Source organism: Euphorbia lathyris, chromosome 4, assembly GCF_963576675.1.
Source record: "Euphorbia lathyris chromosome 4, ddEupLath1.1, whole genome shotgun sequence".
Lineage (NCBI taxonomy): Eukaryota > Viridiplantae > Streptophyta > Magnoliopsida > Malpighiales > Euphorbiaceae > Euphorbia > Euphorbia lathyris.
The window spans coordinates 6449403-6465457 of NC_088913.1; the positions used below are offsets into that span (position 1 = coordinate 6449403).

General features: G+C 36.1%; 1 protein-coding gene across 4 annotated transcripts in view; it reads left to right on the top strand.

Moving 5' to 3' along the window:
- Positions 1-5169: 5169 nt before the first annotated feature.
- The window catches only part of LOC136225914 (ADP-ribosylation factor GTPase-activating protein AGD4-like), a 37239-nt gene continuing 26353 nt past the window's right edge, over positions 5170-16055 (top strand). Inside the window, exons 1-6 of one of the 4 annotated variants that reach the window (XM_066014083.1) lie at positions 5173-5489; positions 5678-6695; positions 8337-8397; positions 12247-12323; positions 15359-15459; positions 15745-15815. In XM_066014083.1, coding sequence (XP_065870155.1) covers positions 12322-12323; positions 15359-15459; positions 15745-15815 — 174 coding nt within the window. In that variant the 5' untranslated portion in view covers positions 5173-5489; positions 5678-6695; positions 8337-8397; positions 12247-12321. Of the gene's footprint in view, positions 5490-5677; positions 6696-8336; positions 8398-12246; positions 12324-15358; positions 15460-15744; positions 15816-16055 lie in introns of all 4 variants that reach the window. The other 3 variants (XR_010687377.1, XM_066014081.1, XM_066014082.1) reach the window with 3 other exon arrangements.

Consider the following 16055-nt stretch of genomic DNA (forward strand, 5'->3'; position numbering starts at 1 on the left):
TTCTAAATAATTTTAGTTTTTGGACTTTTTCACTTTAAGATTATCATAGGCCATTTTGACTTGGTCAGCGGTGGGAAGTTTAGAGGTCATGATGTCTGGTTTTAAAATTCATGATCATAATGAAAAGCTTAAGGATCATAATGTCTGGTTTTAAAGTTCATGGATCATAATGAAAGTAAAAGTAAAGATGAAGGACTATGAGTATAATTTACCCAAAAAATAACAAGGATGTTCTGTCATGTTGTAAGTAAACCTTCTTCACTAGTATTTTTACGTTTTGTGTCAGTTTTCATATCTCTTACTGTTTCCTAACTTTATATTTTTCTTAGAAATAACGTCTATTGGTGTCCATTATATTGTTTTGGTGTTTTACCACACTTATACTTATTCCAACAGTTAACTAGCAAAAGCGCTTTGTCTTGATGAACTGTTATATTGTTTTGGTGTTTTATCATACTTGTTTCAACCATTAACTAGCAAATAAGGGTGGCAACGGGACGAGATTTTCTTGAAAACTGTGGGGATTGGAACCGGCATAGACGGGGGAGCTTTACCTCGATACCTAAATTTGGGTGGGATGGGAGTTATTATTACCAAACTGTGGGATCTCCGATTTGCGCCCAAGAAAGTTTTGTGGAAATCTCTGAAAATGCCTACAAGAATCCTGCAACTGTAAAATTAAAATTATATATATATATTATAAAACTTATCCCAATTTACTAAATAATATTTTATAACAAAAATAAAATCTTTAAGTTGCCTAGCTAAAAGATAAATTTTCATTGAAGTACTCTATGCTATCCATTTCTTAACATGCACAAAGGGAATACCATAATTACTTATTTTGGAAGGTTTAACATGACAGCTACAAAACGGTCAAATTAACTTTTTCAAATTTTCGGCAACGTATGGTTAAAATTGATCTTACTTGAAATGTTATGGTTAAATTTACATCATTTCATACGTTAAGTCTAAATCTACACTTCTTCAAAAATACTAGGATCAAACTGATTCTTACATCTAATTTTTTATTTTTTGGTTCATTAAGCCTATAATATTTTATTTGGACACATTAAGCCCATAATCATTTATTTTTTGTCTTATTAAGCCCTTACTTGTCAAATTGGATGTTTGTAGTTTTAGTTTGGAGTTCGCCTCAATATCTTTCTCCTTCATTCATAGGGATGATAATACCCCTATCATCTTCATTGAAGATTGTCCATCTTCAGTTTGGGAATCAGTCTGTAATGATGCCGAAAGGCTTTGATTAATGATATTTACCCCTTATAAAAAAAGCCCTTACTTGTCAAATTGGATAGTTGTGAACATCTAATTCGGTTAAAAAGTCGTTATTCATTTCATCTGTGTTTGGAATTATACTTTTTACAGTTTGAATTAAGGTTTTACAATTTTCTATAGCCACATTACGCGAAATTGTGAAAAATACAAATTCCGAATGCATGCGAAAAGAATAACACTCTGTTAACACACTCAGTTAAATCGAGAAATGGTTTGTTTCTCAATGTCTCAATCCTTCGTCCTTCGACTATGTTTATTTGAGGACAAGTAAAGCTTTAAAAGCCGAGGAGGTTGATAGGGGCGTTTTATCTCTATCTTTTAGGACGATTTATGGTTTATTTTTTAGCTAATAATTAAGTTTCATGTTTAAATTCACATACATTTCAATAAAATAATAAAATATGCACTATTACTTGATTTCAGTCATTTTTAAATTCCATGTATTAATAATAAATAAATAAATAAATATTGGTTTCAATGACCGTGTTTTACAGGCTATAGAAACGCGCAAGGAAACAAGAAAGAACCGGGAAAGCTTTCCACACACCATATGAAAAAGGAGAAAGAATAACCCTGCACCGTGTTGGTCCCGTGTAATGTAATAGGATTAGTTCCAGGGGGGGGGGGGGTTAGGAACTAATGTAACTTTTTCGCTTAATTGCTGACTTAATTTAATTCTTTAAACAACTTCACTCAGTTTAGGTCAGCAAGGCTGAGCGCGATGCAAGACAGCTTTAGTCAGAGGCTGACTAGAACTGTTTTACTTGTGAGTTGGGAATTAACACTTAAGGTCAGCTTCCAACTCAGCACTCTGATTACTCAGCGTCGGCTTATACAGATTATATACTGAGTAATTTAAACAAGCAACACATACATATATATATATATATATATATATATATCAAGAGAAGGGTTAGAAATTACTCAGCAGTCTTATCCTGGTTCGGCCTCACCGTCTACGTCCAGTCCCCAGAATCCTTCCGAGCTTTTTCAATCCACTACTGAGCTCTTTAAAGGTAGAGCACAAACCGTTTACAAGCAATTGAATATGCAAGAGTACCGTACTCTATTCGTCTACTCAACCCTACTGAGCGCTATAACCAAACACTAAGATTTTCTCTACCACTGAGTACTAAAACCGAGTACTCAACACCACTCTCTCAATCTTTACAATTGATACAAATTTGTTCTTTCTAGATGAAGAACACTTTAGATGAATACAAATTCGATCTAGACTTTTACACAGAGATAGGATTTGGGTGTAAGTATTTGCTTTTCTTGTTTGTATGTATGCTTTTCTTTTTGTACTTCGGCAAAGGATCCAAGAGATGAACTTGTCCTTATATAGTGAAATCTGATGCTTCAATCATTTGAATTCGGACATATCCGTTGAATTCAAACGGCCTTCTTGCGTCATTCATTGGTCAGCATACAGATTTACAGGCCAATCCTGTCGTCTGAAATTAGCAGGCGTCAGGCTTGTCTTCTTCCGCCAGGTCCGTCTTCTAGCGCCAGTTTCATCTTTTAGCCAAATGCCAGTTGACCCATGCATCTCGAAAAGGTCTCTTTGTGTAATTCCAAAGCTTCTAAATTGGCGCAGATCTCTGTCGAACTTTGTCTTCTAGTTAACGGATCATTGGCACTGTCCTGATGAACACTCAACTTGACTTTATAGACGTTGTCTTCGATCTTTATCTTTGGCGAGGCTAAGTCACGTTCTACTCAGCTTCTTCGGTCAGCGTCGTCCTCAAGCATTTTTTCTGAAGAAGACTTTTCTTCTATTATGCTGAGTTGTGTTCTACTCAGCTTCTGTGGCTCATGCTGACTTCGTTCTGTCTTACTTTTTATTTCTGTTCTCATTTATAATTATACTCAACATTGAACAAACATATTAGTACAATTAAATCAAAGCACTTAAATTTAATTGTCTTAATCATGGGATTAACTTAAATAATTTTATCAAATCAAAATCATGTGGAAAGGTGTTTCAACAAACTCCCTCATTTTGATGTTGGCCAAAATATTTAATTATGGAACTCAGCATTGAGATTCCCCATGATTGATTTACTTTTTATTCTTCTGAAGTTACTCCCCCGTAAGGGTTGCATCTATTGACTTAAATTTACTCTAAACCTTCTAAGATTTAATTAAGACATGCCTTTACTGACTTAGGTCAATTCTAGACCTTCCAAGATCTAATTCAGATGAGCCTAGGTCAGCTTTCAGAAGATGGTCAATTCATGGAACATAGTTATTACTCAGTATATAAGTATCAGAGTTGTGAGCTGAGTATATCTTTCTTGTATATTTCTTATGTTCACAAGATTTAATTTGTTGTTCAATGATTAGTTAAGTATGACAGATCAGCATATAAGCACAATAAGTAAGCATCGCATGTATATAAGTTAGTTTGGATAAAAGATGCTTTCAAATAATATTACTCAGCTTCACTAGAACATGCCATACAAAATAAGTTACAAGCAAAGACTATATAGACTATTGCTATCACTATTTCTTGGGTTTGGTTTGGGCAGTTCGTTGCTGAGTGTGGGTGCTGGGGTCAGCAGAAGTTGAACCAGTCTTCTGCTGAGTGCCGGCAGCTGGCCTAGATGTCTCCCCCGGTTTCTGCTGAGTTCCAGCTTGCCTTGGGCGTTCTTTCTCCCCCGTTTTGCCAGCATCGGGAGTTGGAGTAGGAGGATAAAAAGTCCCCTATTGAACAGCACGAGTCAGTTTTGATGAGTACAATTGGAGTTGACTCGTACTCTCCCGAAGACCTTTGAAGACTTGCATGCCATCAGACATAGTGGAAGCGGGGATCTTAATATTGGCACTGAGCATACTTAGCAGATACTCTTGAGATTTTCCGATCCAAGTTATCGATTCTGTCATCCGGGCATATGATTGATGATACATCCTGAGCAGGGCAGTGTCATATTGTTGACGTTGAGTATTTGTTTGCCAGACCTGCGCAAGGGTGGACTGAGTACATTGCAGAATCTCATTTGTCTTCACGAGGTCAGTGTCCATTTCCTCTTTACTTAGGATCAAATTAACTCTTTTCCCTTTGACTTTTAACACTGTTAGTCAATTTGGTATGTGTTTGCTAACGGAATGAAGTACATGGTACCACTTTGTAAACTTTTAAACCATATAAGTGTTGTTTGAAAATGAGTATAACCACAAGGTTTATTTTTGTACTTTTCCCTAATAAAAATAATTAAAGATTACTAATATGATGATGGAGTATCACGACGAAATATATGGGTTAGGTTTTCAGGTTTTGTTTTTATGATAAACTAAATAATTATATATAATAAAAAGATGGGGTTAGAAGAATAGAAACATGAAGTATATGGAATTTATAGTTTTAATTATTTATAATTATATATTGAATTTATAGTTTTTTATTCATAGTTATTGATACAAATAACATATATTTATTAATTTATATATATATATATATATATATATTATTTATAATTTAATCCAGTTTAATCAGTTTGGGTCAACCGGTTGAACCCATTAACCTCTGAATCCTTTATTCCACCGGTTTGATGTCCGATTTGGTTTTTAAAACATTGGAAAGAGTATTATTGGAAGAGTGTATTTTATTTAGGGAAAAGTACAAAAATAAACCTTGTGGTTTGGCCCATTTTCGAACTGCACCCATGTGGTTTAAAAGTTTGCAAAGTGGTACCATGTACTTCATTCCGTTAGCAAACATAGGCATTTCCGTCTAACGGTGTTAAAAATGATGAGGTGGCAGTCAAAGTTAAAAAGTAAAAGGGACATTTTTGTCATTTTATTTATTTTCAATTTTATTATATTTTTAGATTTTAAAATTTATCCAATCCCTACCCGACACTTCACCTCTCCTCTTTCTCTCAGCTCTCTCCTATCCATCGTCTTCTTCTACCTTGCGTTAAGTTGATAAAACCCTCCACCATCAATATGAAAGCTTTAAGTTTCTGCGATTGGACGCCGGCGGAAATGGGCCGCTTCAAGGTGAAGCGTTTCTAGGAGAGCTAGATTTCGGTAACCCCTGTAACCCCCTGGGGAAATTACATATGGCAGCAGACACATTCCGCCTAGCAGATCGTTCTTGTGCTGGAAGCTCCTACACGGACGTGTTGCTACGCAAGACCCACTGCAATTACGGGGCTTTCACTTCGCCTCAAGGTGCGAGTTATGTAAGAGCACAACTGAATCCATTGAACATTTGTTTATCCTCTACTCCCTTGTTGCTGGTCTCTGGTGCGAATTGGGGAATTATTTTGACATAAATATTGTGCCCACTGCTCCGTTTGTTGTTTTCTTCTCTAACCTTATAAATTGGTTCTATTTGGAATACATTTGAAGGATTTCCATTTCATGGCAGGGATCAGCTTCAACGCCATTTTGTTCAGACGACGCGCCGGCGACATTGAAAGACTCTTCCTTAATGATTTTGCCATTCGATGTCGCCACATCGGGCGAAACTGAGCCGTAGCGGTTATTAAGAGGAGATGGAGAAGATAAACTAGGCTTATCGGATGATTGAGGAGGAGAAAGATGGTTTTGGGTTTTTTCAGTTTCTGCAATTTCTTTTTCTACGCACAAAGCTTGAAGATAGCTTGGGAGAGAGAGTAGTAGTAGAGAGATGAGAGAAAAAGAGGAAATGTGAGGTGTCAGTTTGGTATTGGTTAAATTTTAGTTTTTGAAAAATATAAGAAATTATAAATTATAAAGTAATTGAAAGGACAAAAATACCCCTTAGATCATTTGACTTTGACTGTCACCTCATCTTTTTTTTAACACCGTTAGTCCATTTAGACATTGTTTGCTAACGGAATCAACCTCAAATGACCTAAAGCACCAGATTTATTTTTATACTATTCCCTTTTATTTATCCATATATCATGAATTTTTTAATTCCAATATAGTCCCATCAAAGGTCCCACCTGAAATGAGAAAACATGCATCATTGTATTATTCGTTGTATATCATTTATAAGATTCAAGTTTAAATATTTTTTTTGTTTTTATCTTTTACTTGTCGTGTGAAAGCAAGAATTGATATCTTCGTTTTAACCATGATCTAGAAAGAGCTTCTGCATTTCTCTCCCATGGGTGTTTAGAGCACTTATATTTATTTATTCATTCACTTTTAACTTCTCACCGACGGTAGTGCGGCAGCCTCAAAAATCAAATCGTATGTGCATTTGCTTCACAGTTGCATCATTCGCCAGCCTCCGTCTCAAAATCGACCGTTATTGCGACTCCAGTGTGGAAGTCGATCGGAGTCTGAAGAAAAAGATCGAGTCAGGGCGGACTATTTGTTTAATTTTGCCTTTGGAATAAGAAGGGAAAATGGCCGCATTCATCAATTTACAGGATTCCCCAATGTTCCAGAAGGAGGTAACGCTTAATTGTCTTTTGTTGTTTCTTAGTAAAATCTTGCCAGAAGATATTTGTTATTTGTTGCCACAATTTTCTTTGGGTCCGTCAATTTTGTAAGGGGTGGAATCGTTATTGCATTGAATTCTGAGATCCGACAGATTGTGTCGGAAGCCTCCACCTGATGGGTAGAAAAAGAATGGTTAAATTTCCTCATCTTGAATCTTAAAATGTTAGCCAAGTCTAACAGACTCAACCATGCTATAAGACTGAAGACATGGGAAGGGTGTCAAGTGGTAAAACAAGTTTTACTAGCTTGAGTGAGAACTAATACAGGGGTTGGGTTTCAAAAGAAACTGGGATGTCTATTTTAAGCATCTGTGGACTGGAGAAAGTAGAAATTTAAGAACTAATAGTAGCTTTGCAATTATTGTAGAACAGAAGTATTTTCATTGTGTGTCCTCATTTTGAGTTCCTTTACATTCCTATTAGCTCTAAATTTTTTCAATTTGAGTAAAAGCTTTATAAATCGTTACAAAACTTTATCTAGGATCGTCATTTATAATGAAGCCCTTTGCTTCACATACTCCGTGGATGTGGCTCCTTTGAGTTTTCTTGTAAATGTATCAAGTCACGAATGATGAAAATTTAGCTTTGAATGGGCAATGAAGCTGAAAAAGGATAATATATTTTAGGTAACCCAAAGAGCTATAACATTAGTACTTGCAGACTTGCAGTCATCCTCCTGCAAACATTTTAGAGAGAAGTTACACTCTCATGAGATTGAGAAAGCGTATCCTCTTCCCGTTTAGGGGACTGTATCCCAAGCATTAGAGAACAAGCACATAGAAGAAAGGCTAATTACCCAAAAGATACCAATCTTTGCCATTTTGTCTTACAAATTTTGTTCAAACATTTTATTTTTATCACAATTCACATTGATGTTTAGACTCACTTCAATTTCAGCACAGACAAAATATTTTATTACAAATGTCACTGTACTTTCAGATTTTTCTATTTTTATGTAAACAAAAAATTGCTCCAGTTTTAACATTTGAAAATTAAAAGGGTAAGGAAATTAGCAAAATAGAAAATGATATCATTTAGCTGTAATTTTTTTTTTGAAATAAACTATAAAAAATGCCATTGTGTTTTGGTACTTAGAAGGCGGTGGTGATTTCTCATTTTTATTTATTTTTCCTGTTGTAATTGAGGTGAAATTGAAGGTATCACTTAATTCTCTCATATTTTGAACCTATTTGTTCTAGATATAAAAATGAAATGAAAATGACCCTTCCCTCAACTCTTTCAGGTTGCAAAAATATTCAAATTGAATTTTAAGCTCCCAAAATGCAAAATACAAATAAATAAACAAATATTTGTGATACAATAGTTTGTTTATGCTAAAATTGAAGTGATTCTTGAAGTAGGGTGCTATTTATGATATGTTTTTTTCTTATTTGTGCTAAAAATTAACGAAAACCCATTAAAGTTTGGGAACTTTTTAAACCTAAGGTTGAAAGAGTATCAGCTATCAATTTGATGATATTGGTGTGAGACATTTTTATTAGTATTTCAGCAAATAATATGCGCTTAAGACAAATTATTAGTTCTTCTTCTCCAGATTTTCACATGGATATTTTTGAACTTGATTTTTTCCAGCTACAACTAATGTGTAATAGAAAGAGAAGATAAAAGAGAAAAAAAGAAACCATGGCTGAAGGTGTGATGATCTTTTATTGTTCTAGTTTTGTGATACTTTTTGCTTTTAGGTTTCAATTGCAATATACTTTATTGACGAACTTATACTTGGAACAGCTTTGACTTTCTTTTCTTTTTGTATCTGAAGAATTTAATCATGTTCTCTTCTTGTAAATTTGCATAAGATTATAGGATCCTTTGACCTAAAATTAATTATGGAAGACGCAATTATATAAGGCACTACGATGTCCAGAAACCTAGTCATATTACATAGGCGCATGCTTGAGAAAATTGAGGTGCCAAGGAAATGAAATCTCGTAGATTAGTTTGAAGCAGATTTTAGACATTAACTACAAATCAAAAAAATATGCACCAGATTAATTGATGCCTAACATACAATTCATAAAAGATAAAACAAATTTTATTAAAAAAATTCTAATTATTAGAACGCTCATAGCTTAAGTTTAAAATCCATATAATTTAAAACAAAAGTGAAACCTTTGCCATTCTGGAAATATAATAGACTACCACATGCATATGCATTGAATTCACATATCTATATAGTTTGTTTGACTTTTCCTTTGTCCAATGTGTATCACTCGTGTTCTTCAAATAGGAAAGAAAATCTGCTAGGTTGTTCTCAATCTATTTGTTGTTTACTTTTTTTTTTAAAATTATTTTGGAATTGCTTTTTAGGAGGATTGCACTACTTGATTTCACAGTTTTATATGATGGTTCATGTTAGCCGACCCCGAATCATTTCGGGACTAAGGCTTTGTTGTTATTTCTTTTTAGGAGGATTTATTATTTTCTTTAAGTCAATTCTTTAGCAATTTCTTAGTAATACTGTTCACAAATGCACCCTAATGAGTTAGAATAAGGCTGCTGGGGACATGTATGAGGTACATTAATTGATAGAGAGTATGCTGTTAAGTAAAAAAGGTAAAAGGGGACATGTGGTGTGTGGATTAGTTGTGCCTAAGGTGTGTGGGTGATATGAGGATGGTAGTGTGTATTTAGGTGTGGGGTGAGAGGGCATGGTACCTCTTGTGATATTTGATTATTTGGTGGGCTCTTAGTAGTGTTCTACATTACTATTTCTCTTTTACCTTTATGTTCTTGACTGTTGATTTTTTTTTTTGTTGAGTTTCTCTTAGTTTTCAATAATAATAGCATTCTTTATGTTCCTGCGAGTTGGGTTGCAACCTAAATGCATACTACCCTGCATTGCAACCTAAATACATACTACCCTGCTCATATCACCCACGCACCTTATGCATGACTAATGCCAGCTAAGACCCCACACTACGTGTCCCTTTTTAACCTTTTTTGCCTAACTACATATTCTCTATCATTACTAACAACAACAACAACAACAACAACAAAGCCTTAGTCCCGAAATGATTCGGGGTCGGCTAACATGAACCATCATATATAACCGTGAAATCAAGTCGTGTCAGCGACACAAATTCGCTCCCTCCACTCTGTCCTATCCACTACCATATTTTCCTCAATTCCCAGTAAACTCATATCACTCTCGATCACCCTCCTCCAAGTTTGCTTAGGTCTTCCCCTACCCCTCACCACTACATCCCTTTGCCACTCTTCGGTTCTCCTAACCGGCGCATCAAGCGCTCTACGTCTCACATGGCCAAACCACCTTAGTCGGTTTTCTCTCATTTTATTCTCAATAGATGTGACCCCGACTTTTGTCCTAATTATTTCATTACTCACCCGATCCTTTCTCGTATGACCACACATCCATCTCAACATACGCATCTCCGCCACCGACATCTTATGGATGTGGCAGTGTTTCACTGCCCAACACTCCGTACCATATAACAATGCTGGTCTAATTGCCGTCCGGTAGAATTTTCCCTTCAATCTATTAGGCATGCCGGGGTCACAAAGGAAACCCGTAGCACTCTTCCACTTCGACCAACCAGCTTTAATCCTATGAGCAACATCTCCATCTACTTCTCCATCCGTTTGGATAATAGATCCTAAATACCGGAAGCAATCCAAATATTCTGTCTTACTTCGGCTCAACTTAAAGCCTCTAGATTCTAGAGTTTGTCTCCATAGTTCCAACTTCCTCTCCACTCCTTCTTTCGTCTCATCAACCAACACAATATCATCTGCAAACAGCATGCACCATGGTATACCATCTTGGAGTGAACTTGTTAGTTCATCCATAACGATGGCAAAAAGAAATGGGCTTAGTGCGGAACCTTGATGCACTCCAATCGTAATAGGGAACTCTTCAGTCTTCCCAACACTAGTACGTACACTCGTGCATTCTCTATCATTACTCCGCCTTTCAAAATAGTCCTATCCTCAAGACTGCAGTTAGGAAATCAATTGTTTGCAGAACATGCATTCTGCTTAGCAACAACTTCTAGTCCCATAGTCTTCCATGAAATTAACCATTGGAGCAGCAGTTCTCTTTTTGGCAATGGATAATCTGAAACGTTCAAGTCACAACCCTGCTGAATGATTTGTTCAACCTCCTTACTCTTGCAGTGATCCCGTCCCTCAAGAAACTGAATTATGAGGTCCTTAGAAATGCTTCTTTGTGATTCACTTTGACCCATTACACACAACCTTCATTGGTTTTTAATAAAATTTCGAACAAGTACACTAGTTCTCCTTCACACTCTGCACCTTCTTCAACTTTACCACAAAAAGAATTAATTAAATTTGGAATTAAGAAGTAGAGATTTGGAATTTTCAATAAGTCCACCTTGCACTGAAAATTGGAGATCATAAAACTTGGTGAGCAAATCTAGTCTTTTTTGACAATCAAGTATTTTAGTTTACCTATTAGCCAAAAGAATAAAATAAAATAGAAAAGAATCAAGCCTTTCAATTAAAATCAAATTGTTGGCCCCTACTTTTCTAACTTAATATTGAAATAATTTTTGGATTGGCCTCCACAAAAAATAATCCCTGCAAATCAATCCACACAAAACCTAATATATGTAATCATAAATTTGAGCAACTCACTTTTGTGATGTTTCCTCTGAATCCCTACGCATCTAAAGCTATACCACTTTTGGAACTCAACTGCCATGCAATTCATCACAGAAGCATAGAGACTTAGCTCTCCTTCCTTTTTGACTTTGCCCATCTCTACCACATAAAAATGGCATCATTAGTTCCAATAGTGCTATAATTGAGGTGGGTCACAATCGGTTCTTCTCTTTTGTTGATGTCATCTAACAGCCCCACTTTTTCGTTTCAACATTGGTGTAATGATTGTGCTATTGCCCACCTATGAAACAAAGCCTTTTGCAATTGCTATTTGCCAATTGATTTGTATATGATAACGAATCTTTCGACTTCTAATAAACCTACAGCTTGGTGCATCAAACAAAAGTAGAGATCTAGGGTGACTGCTAGCTAAGATCCCACACCACATGTACGTTTTCACCCTTAATGCCTAACAACATATTCTCTATCATTAATCCTGGAAAGACCTGTAGTTGATGCACTTGATTTTTAGGGTAATGATTTAGTGGTCGCGTATCTAATAATTAGTTTGTATTTAGGAAATAGTGGCCATCAATATGATATCACCTCTTCTCACCTTGCTAGAGGCATTGACCTGTGGTTTATAGGTTTTGCATTCCATGCTTGCCTTTAAGAAGTACATCCTAGAAGTGTTCAAACTTTTTCTACGACCTTAAGCTTGTAAGTTTATCAAATGTAGTGACATCAAGCTTCCAAGTTGTAGGTTCTTTTATTTATGGTTCTTGTTCCGTAATTATTAGTTGATTGATCACATATATATTGTTATTCAACATGATTTAAATATTAGAGGTTGTGATCCTGTCTTCTGATGTCCTGTTATTTTCAATTATTTTGACAGATATGCTCTCTCGAGCAAATAGCTGATGAATTGAGTGATCGCTGCCAAAGACTGTACAAAGGGTGTCACAGATTTATGTAAGTATAGTTATCATTCCTTTAAAAAGCGTTTAACACATGAAATTGCTTTGTTGGACACTACGATGAGTCGATGACTTTGATTTTGTTGTAGTTTGTGAAGAGTTAACCTTCTACTTAAAGCTTATTCCCGAGGGCTTTTAATTATATGTGCTTAATAAAAAAAAATTAAATTAATGAGAAATGGATATAGTAATTGGGCTTGGTCTAGATTTAAAGTGAAAAGAAAGGCTACCTATGAATTTTCAGGTGGCCAAGATGTTTCTGTTTGAAACACAGTTATTTGTTTGATCTTATTATAGGAGTAGGAAAAAATGCAGGTTGAAGGGTTTGCAATAGTGATTTGGCTTCAAATGTAATGCTAGAGGCAATTTTTGGGTATTGCTCTAAGCAACTGTCCACCCTGGCAAGGTCTTTTATGAAAAAAGAACATGGATCTTCTGTTTGTTTATTTTTTTGGTGGGTGTGTTACAAGAAAAGAGAGTAATTGCTTGTGTGTGTGTGTGTGTGGCATCACATACAATTACAAACTCTATATTGATAAGGCGGCCCAGTGCACTACGCATCCCCGCTGAGCGAGGGTCCGGGGAGGGGTCCCACCACAAGGGTGTACTGGGGCAAGCCTTCCCCTGCCAATTTATTTGGCAAGAGGCCGCTCCTAAGACTCGAACCCATGACCTCTTGGTCACACGACAACAACGTTTTTACCGTTGCGCCAAGGCTCGCCCTCTTTGAGCTACTTGATGATATTTGGAGAAAAAAAACAGGAAAAATATATGCTTTGCATTGTTGCAAAAGTGCAAAATCATGGCACTTTCAGATTCAGTGAATAAAATTCTTAAGAAAATATTATATCACATAAGCATTAAACATGCTACTACTGTTTCATTATTAAAGCCAAAATACCAACCTTGTATCGAGTAAAACAAATATTAAATACTCAAAGTACCTAAATGCATAGTTTTAAAAGGCGATCGCCTCTGTCGCCTCAGGCGAGAGGCGACAATGCGATCACCCCACTGCCTTCCATTCTGGAAGGCGGTTGACCTGCAAAAGGCGATTGCCTCACCGACTCAGGCAAGAGGCGGTCTGAGGCGAGAGGCGATGGCCTCTTGCAGGTAAGGCGTTAAATGAGCCCAGTCAGCATTTTCTACGACAACAACAACAACAAAGCCTTAGTCCCGAAATGATTCGGGGTCGGCTAACATGAACCATCATATAAAACCGTGAAATCAAGTCGTGTCAGCGACACAAATTCGCTCCCTCCACTCCGTCCTATCCACTACCATATTTTCCTCAATTCCCAGTAAACTCATATCACTCTCGATCACCCTCCTCCAAGTTTGCTTAGGTCTTCCCCTACCCCTCACCACTACATCCCTTTGCCACCCTTCGGTTCTCCTAACCGGCACATCAAGCGCTCTACGTCTCACATGGCCAAACCACCTTAGTCGGTTTTCTCTCATTTTATTCTCAATAGATGTGACCCCTACTTTTGTCCTAATTATTTCATTACGCACCCAGTCAGCATTTTCTCTTTAAAAACAAAACCTAATTTATATTAGCCCGATAAAAAGCAAATAGACACACAGACACCATTACTTTGAAGGATATTGATGATTGTAATGAGTGGTTGACGGGTAGAATGGAGGGAGAGAATAATAGTGATGATGATGAGCTTGTATTTGAGGATGACGATCTGGGTTGGGTTATGGTTGCTAAAGCTAGTGGAGCGGAAGAAGATGTCTACTGTACTAGGGCAAAAGGCAAAAGTGCTACCCCCACCCCAAGTGCTAATGTCACAAAGACATACCTTAGAGGAAACACCTCCTCTTCCCGGTCAAAAGCCAATCCTCCTCGAGTTGTTAGAAATGAGGTCCATGATGAAGATGATGATGAGTATCAAGTTGAAGATGAAGAAGAAGAAGAATATAAGGATGATGAAGTGGAAGATCTTGACGGGGATATACATCTTGACGAGGAGTTGGATTTGGGGGATGAAGATGTTTGATATTATGTTATTTTGATTTAAGAATTAGCATTTTATTATTAGACTTTAAGTTATTTTGGTTTACAAATTTAGAAATTAAACTATCTTTAAGTACTACTAGTTTTTATTGAGTTAATTTAATTTTATTTGATTTTCTAATTTTTTGTCGCCTCACGTGCGAGAGGCCGTTGCCTCGCCTCAAGGCGATATTTTTCCCTTGTCGCCTTGACTCGCCTTTCGCTTTTTAAAACTATGCCTAAATGCCTCTTATAAATGTTGCAGTCACACGCAAGTTCACCCCTACCTCAGGAATTACTACTCCATATTATAGCATTGTGTATTAAGGTTCTAGCAAAACTTTTTAAGTGTGTTTTCTTTTGTATCTGCTGGAGACAAACTACCACCATTCCCATTGTTGTAGCCTTTTGTGAGTCATATCGTTTGTCTGATTGGGAGCATCAAATTCCAAATACTTACTGAGTACTATTGTTATTGCACTATTTCTATTGAGTAGCTACAGCCATAATCAATTTCGTTATTGATTATTTCCTAATTTGTGTGATTATGTCAAAGTTTTATCATATTTCTTATGTTTGTTGAGAAAAATATGTGAATAAGTAGTTTTAATATATAAAAAAGTAGTGAATTGGTAATAGATTAGGGAAGTATAATCTGTGTAATTTGCAGCGTTCTTTTACATTGTGAAGCAGGCACTAGATTTTGTAGATTTTTTGTCGTTTTGAAAATAGAGAGATTTTGGAGTTACAAACAATAAAACAACTTTTTTCTAATTGTGCTTTCTTCTTGTATTAAGCTTCGTGGGTTTTCTGGATAAATTAGGAATTTTGTATGGTCAATGGTTGATTATTGTTTTGGCTTGATAAGGTGGTGTTTGTGTTGTGTGCTATGTGGCCTCTTTGGTTTGCAATGTTAAGGAGAGAGCTGTTATATTTTCTATGGCTACTAGCTTTATCCAAGACTAATTGAGCCTTGGGTGATTTTCTACAACAACTAAAGTGGTAGAAGTGTTTTTTTCCTCCTACAGGGCATCCCTTGGAGAGGCATCTAGTGCAGATACCAGTTTTGCTGATTCGCTGGAAGCTTTTGGTGGTGGACAAGACGACCCTGTTAGTGTATCTATAGGAGGTTGTATTTCTATTTCACTCTGTTCTTGGTCAAATATCATAAGGAAAACTCTCTAATAATAGTATGATGATATAGGCCATGAGCATCATCAAAAGGAACTACTCTTATATTATTTGCTAGATAAAATTCCTCCCTCCCCCCCCTGAAATAAGTATTTGGGGATATTTGAGTTATAAAAAGACTCAGAGACAAGGATGTGTATAGATGGATGCTTTTGTTTCTTAAACTGTTGAAGTGTGACAGAAAATATGAATGATTTCTTTTATGGTTCTTCATTTAATGTAGGCCCCATAATGACAAAGTTTATTGGTGCATTTCGAGAACTGGCTACGTATAAAGAGTTTCTCCGTTCTCAGGTGGGTTATTTCTTCTAGTGTTACCTTTGCCAAAATTTGCAATCCAAATACTTTGTTTTAGATGTATGTTATTTCACAACCCTTGGTTCCTCTAAAACTCTAGGGTTGTGTTTTATTGATAAGATGGTTTTTGTTATAATACAAAGCAGTACTTTTTTATGCACAACCACACACAAAAGAAAAATAATCAGCCAAATTATGAATGTGTTACATTTCAAATAAAAGAACTTCTTTTTTTTG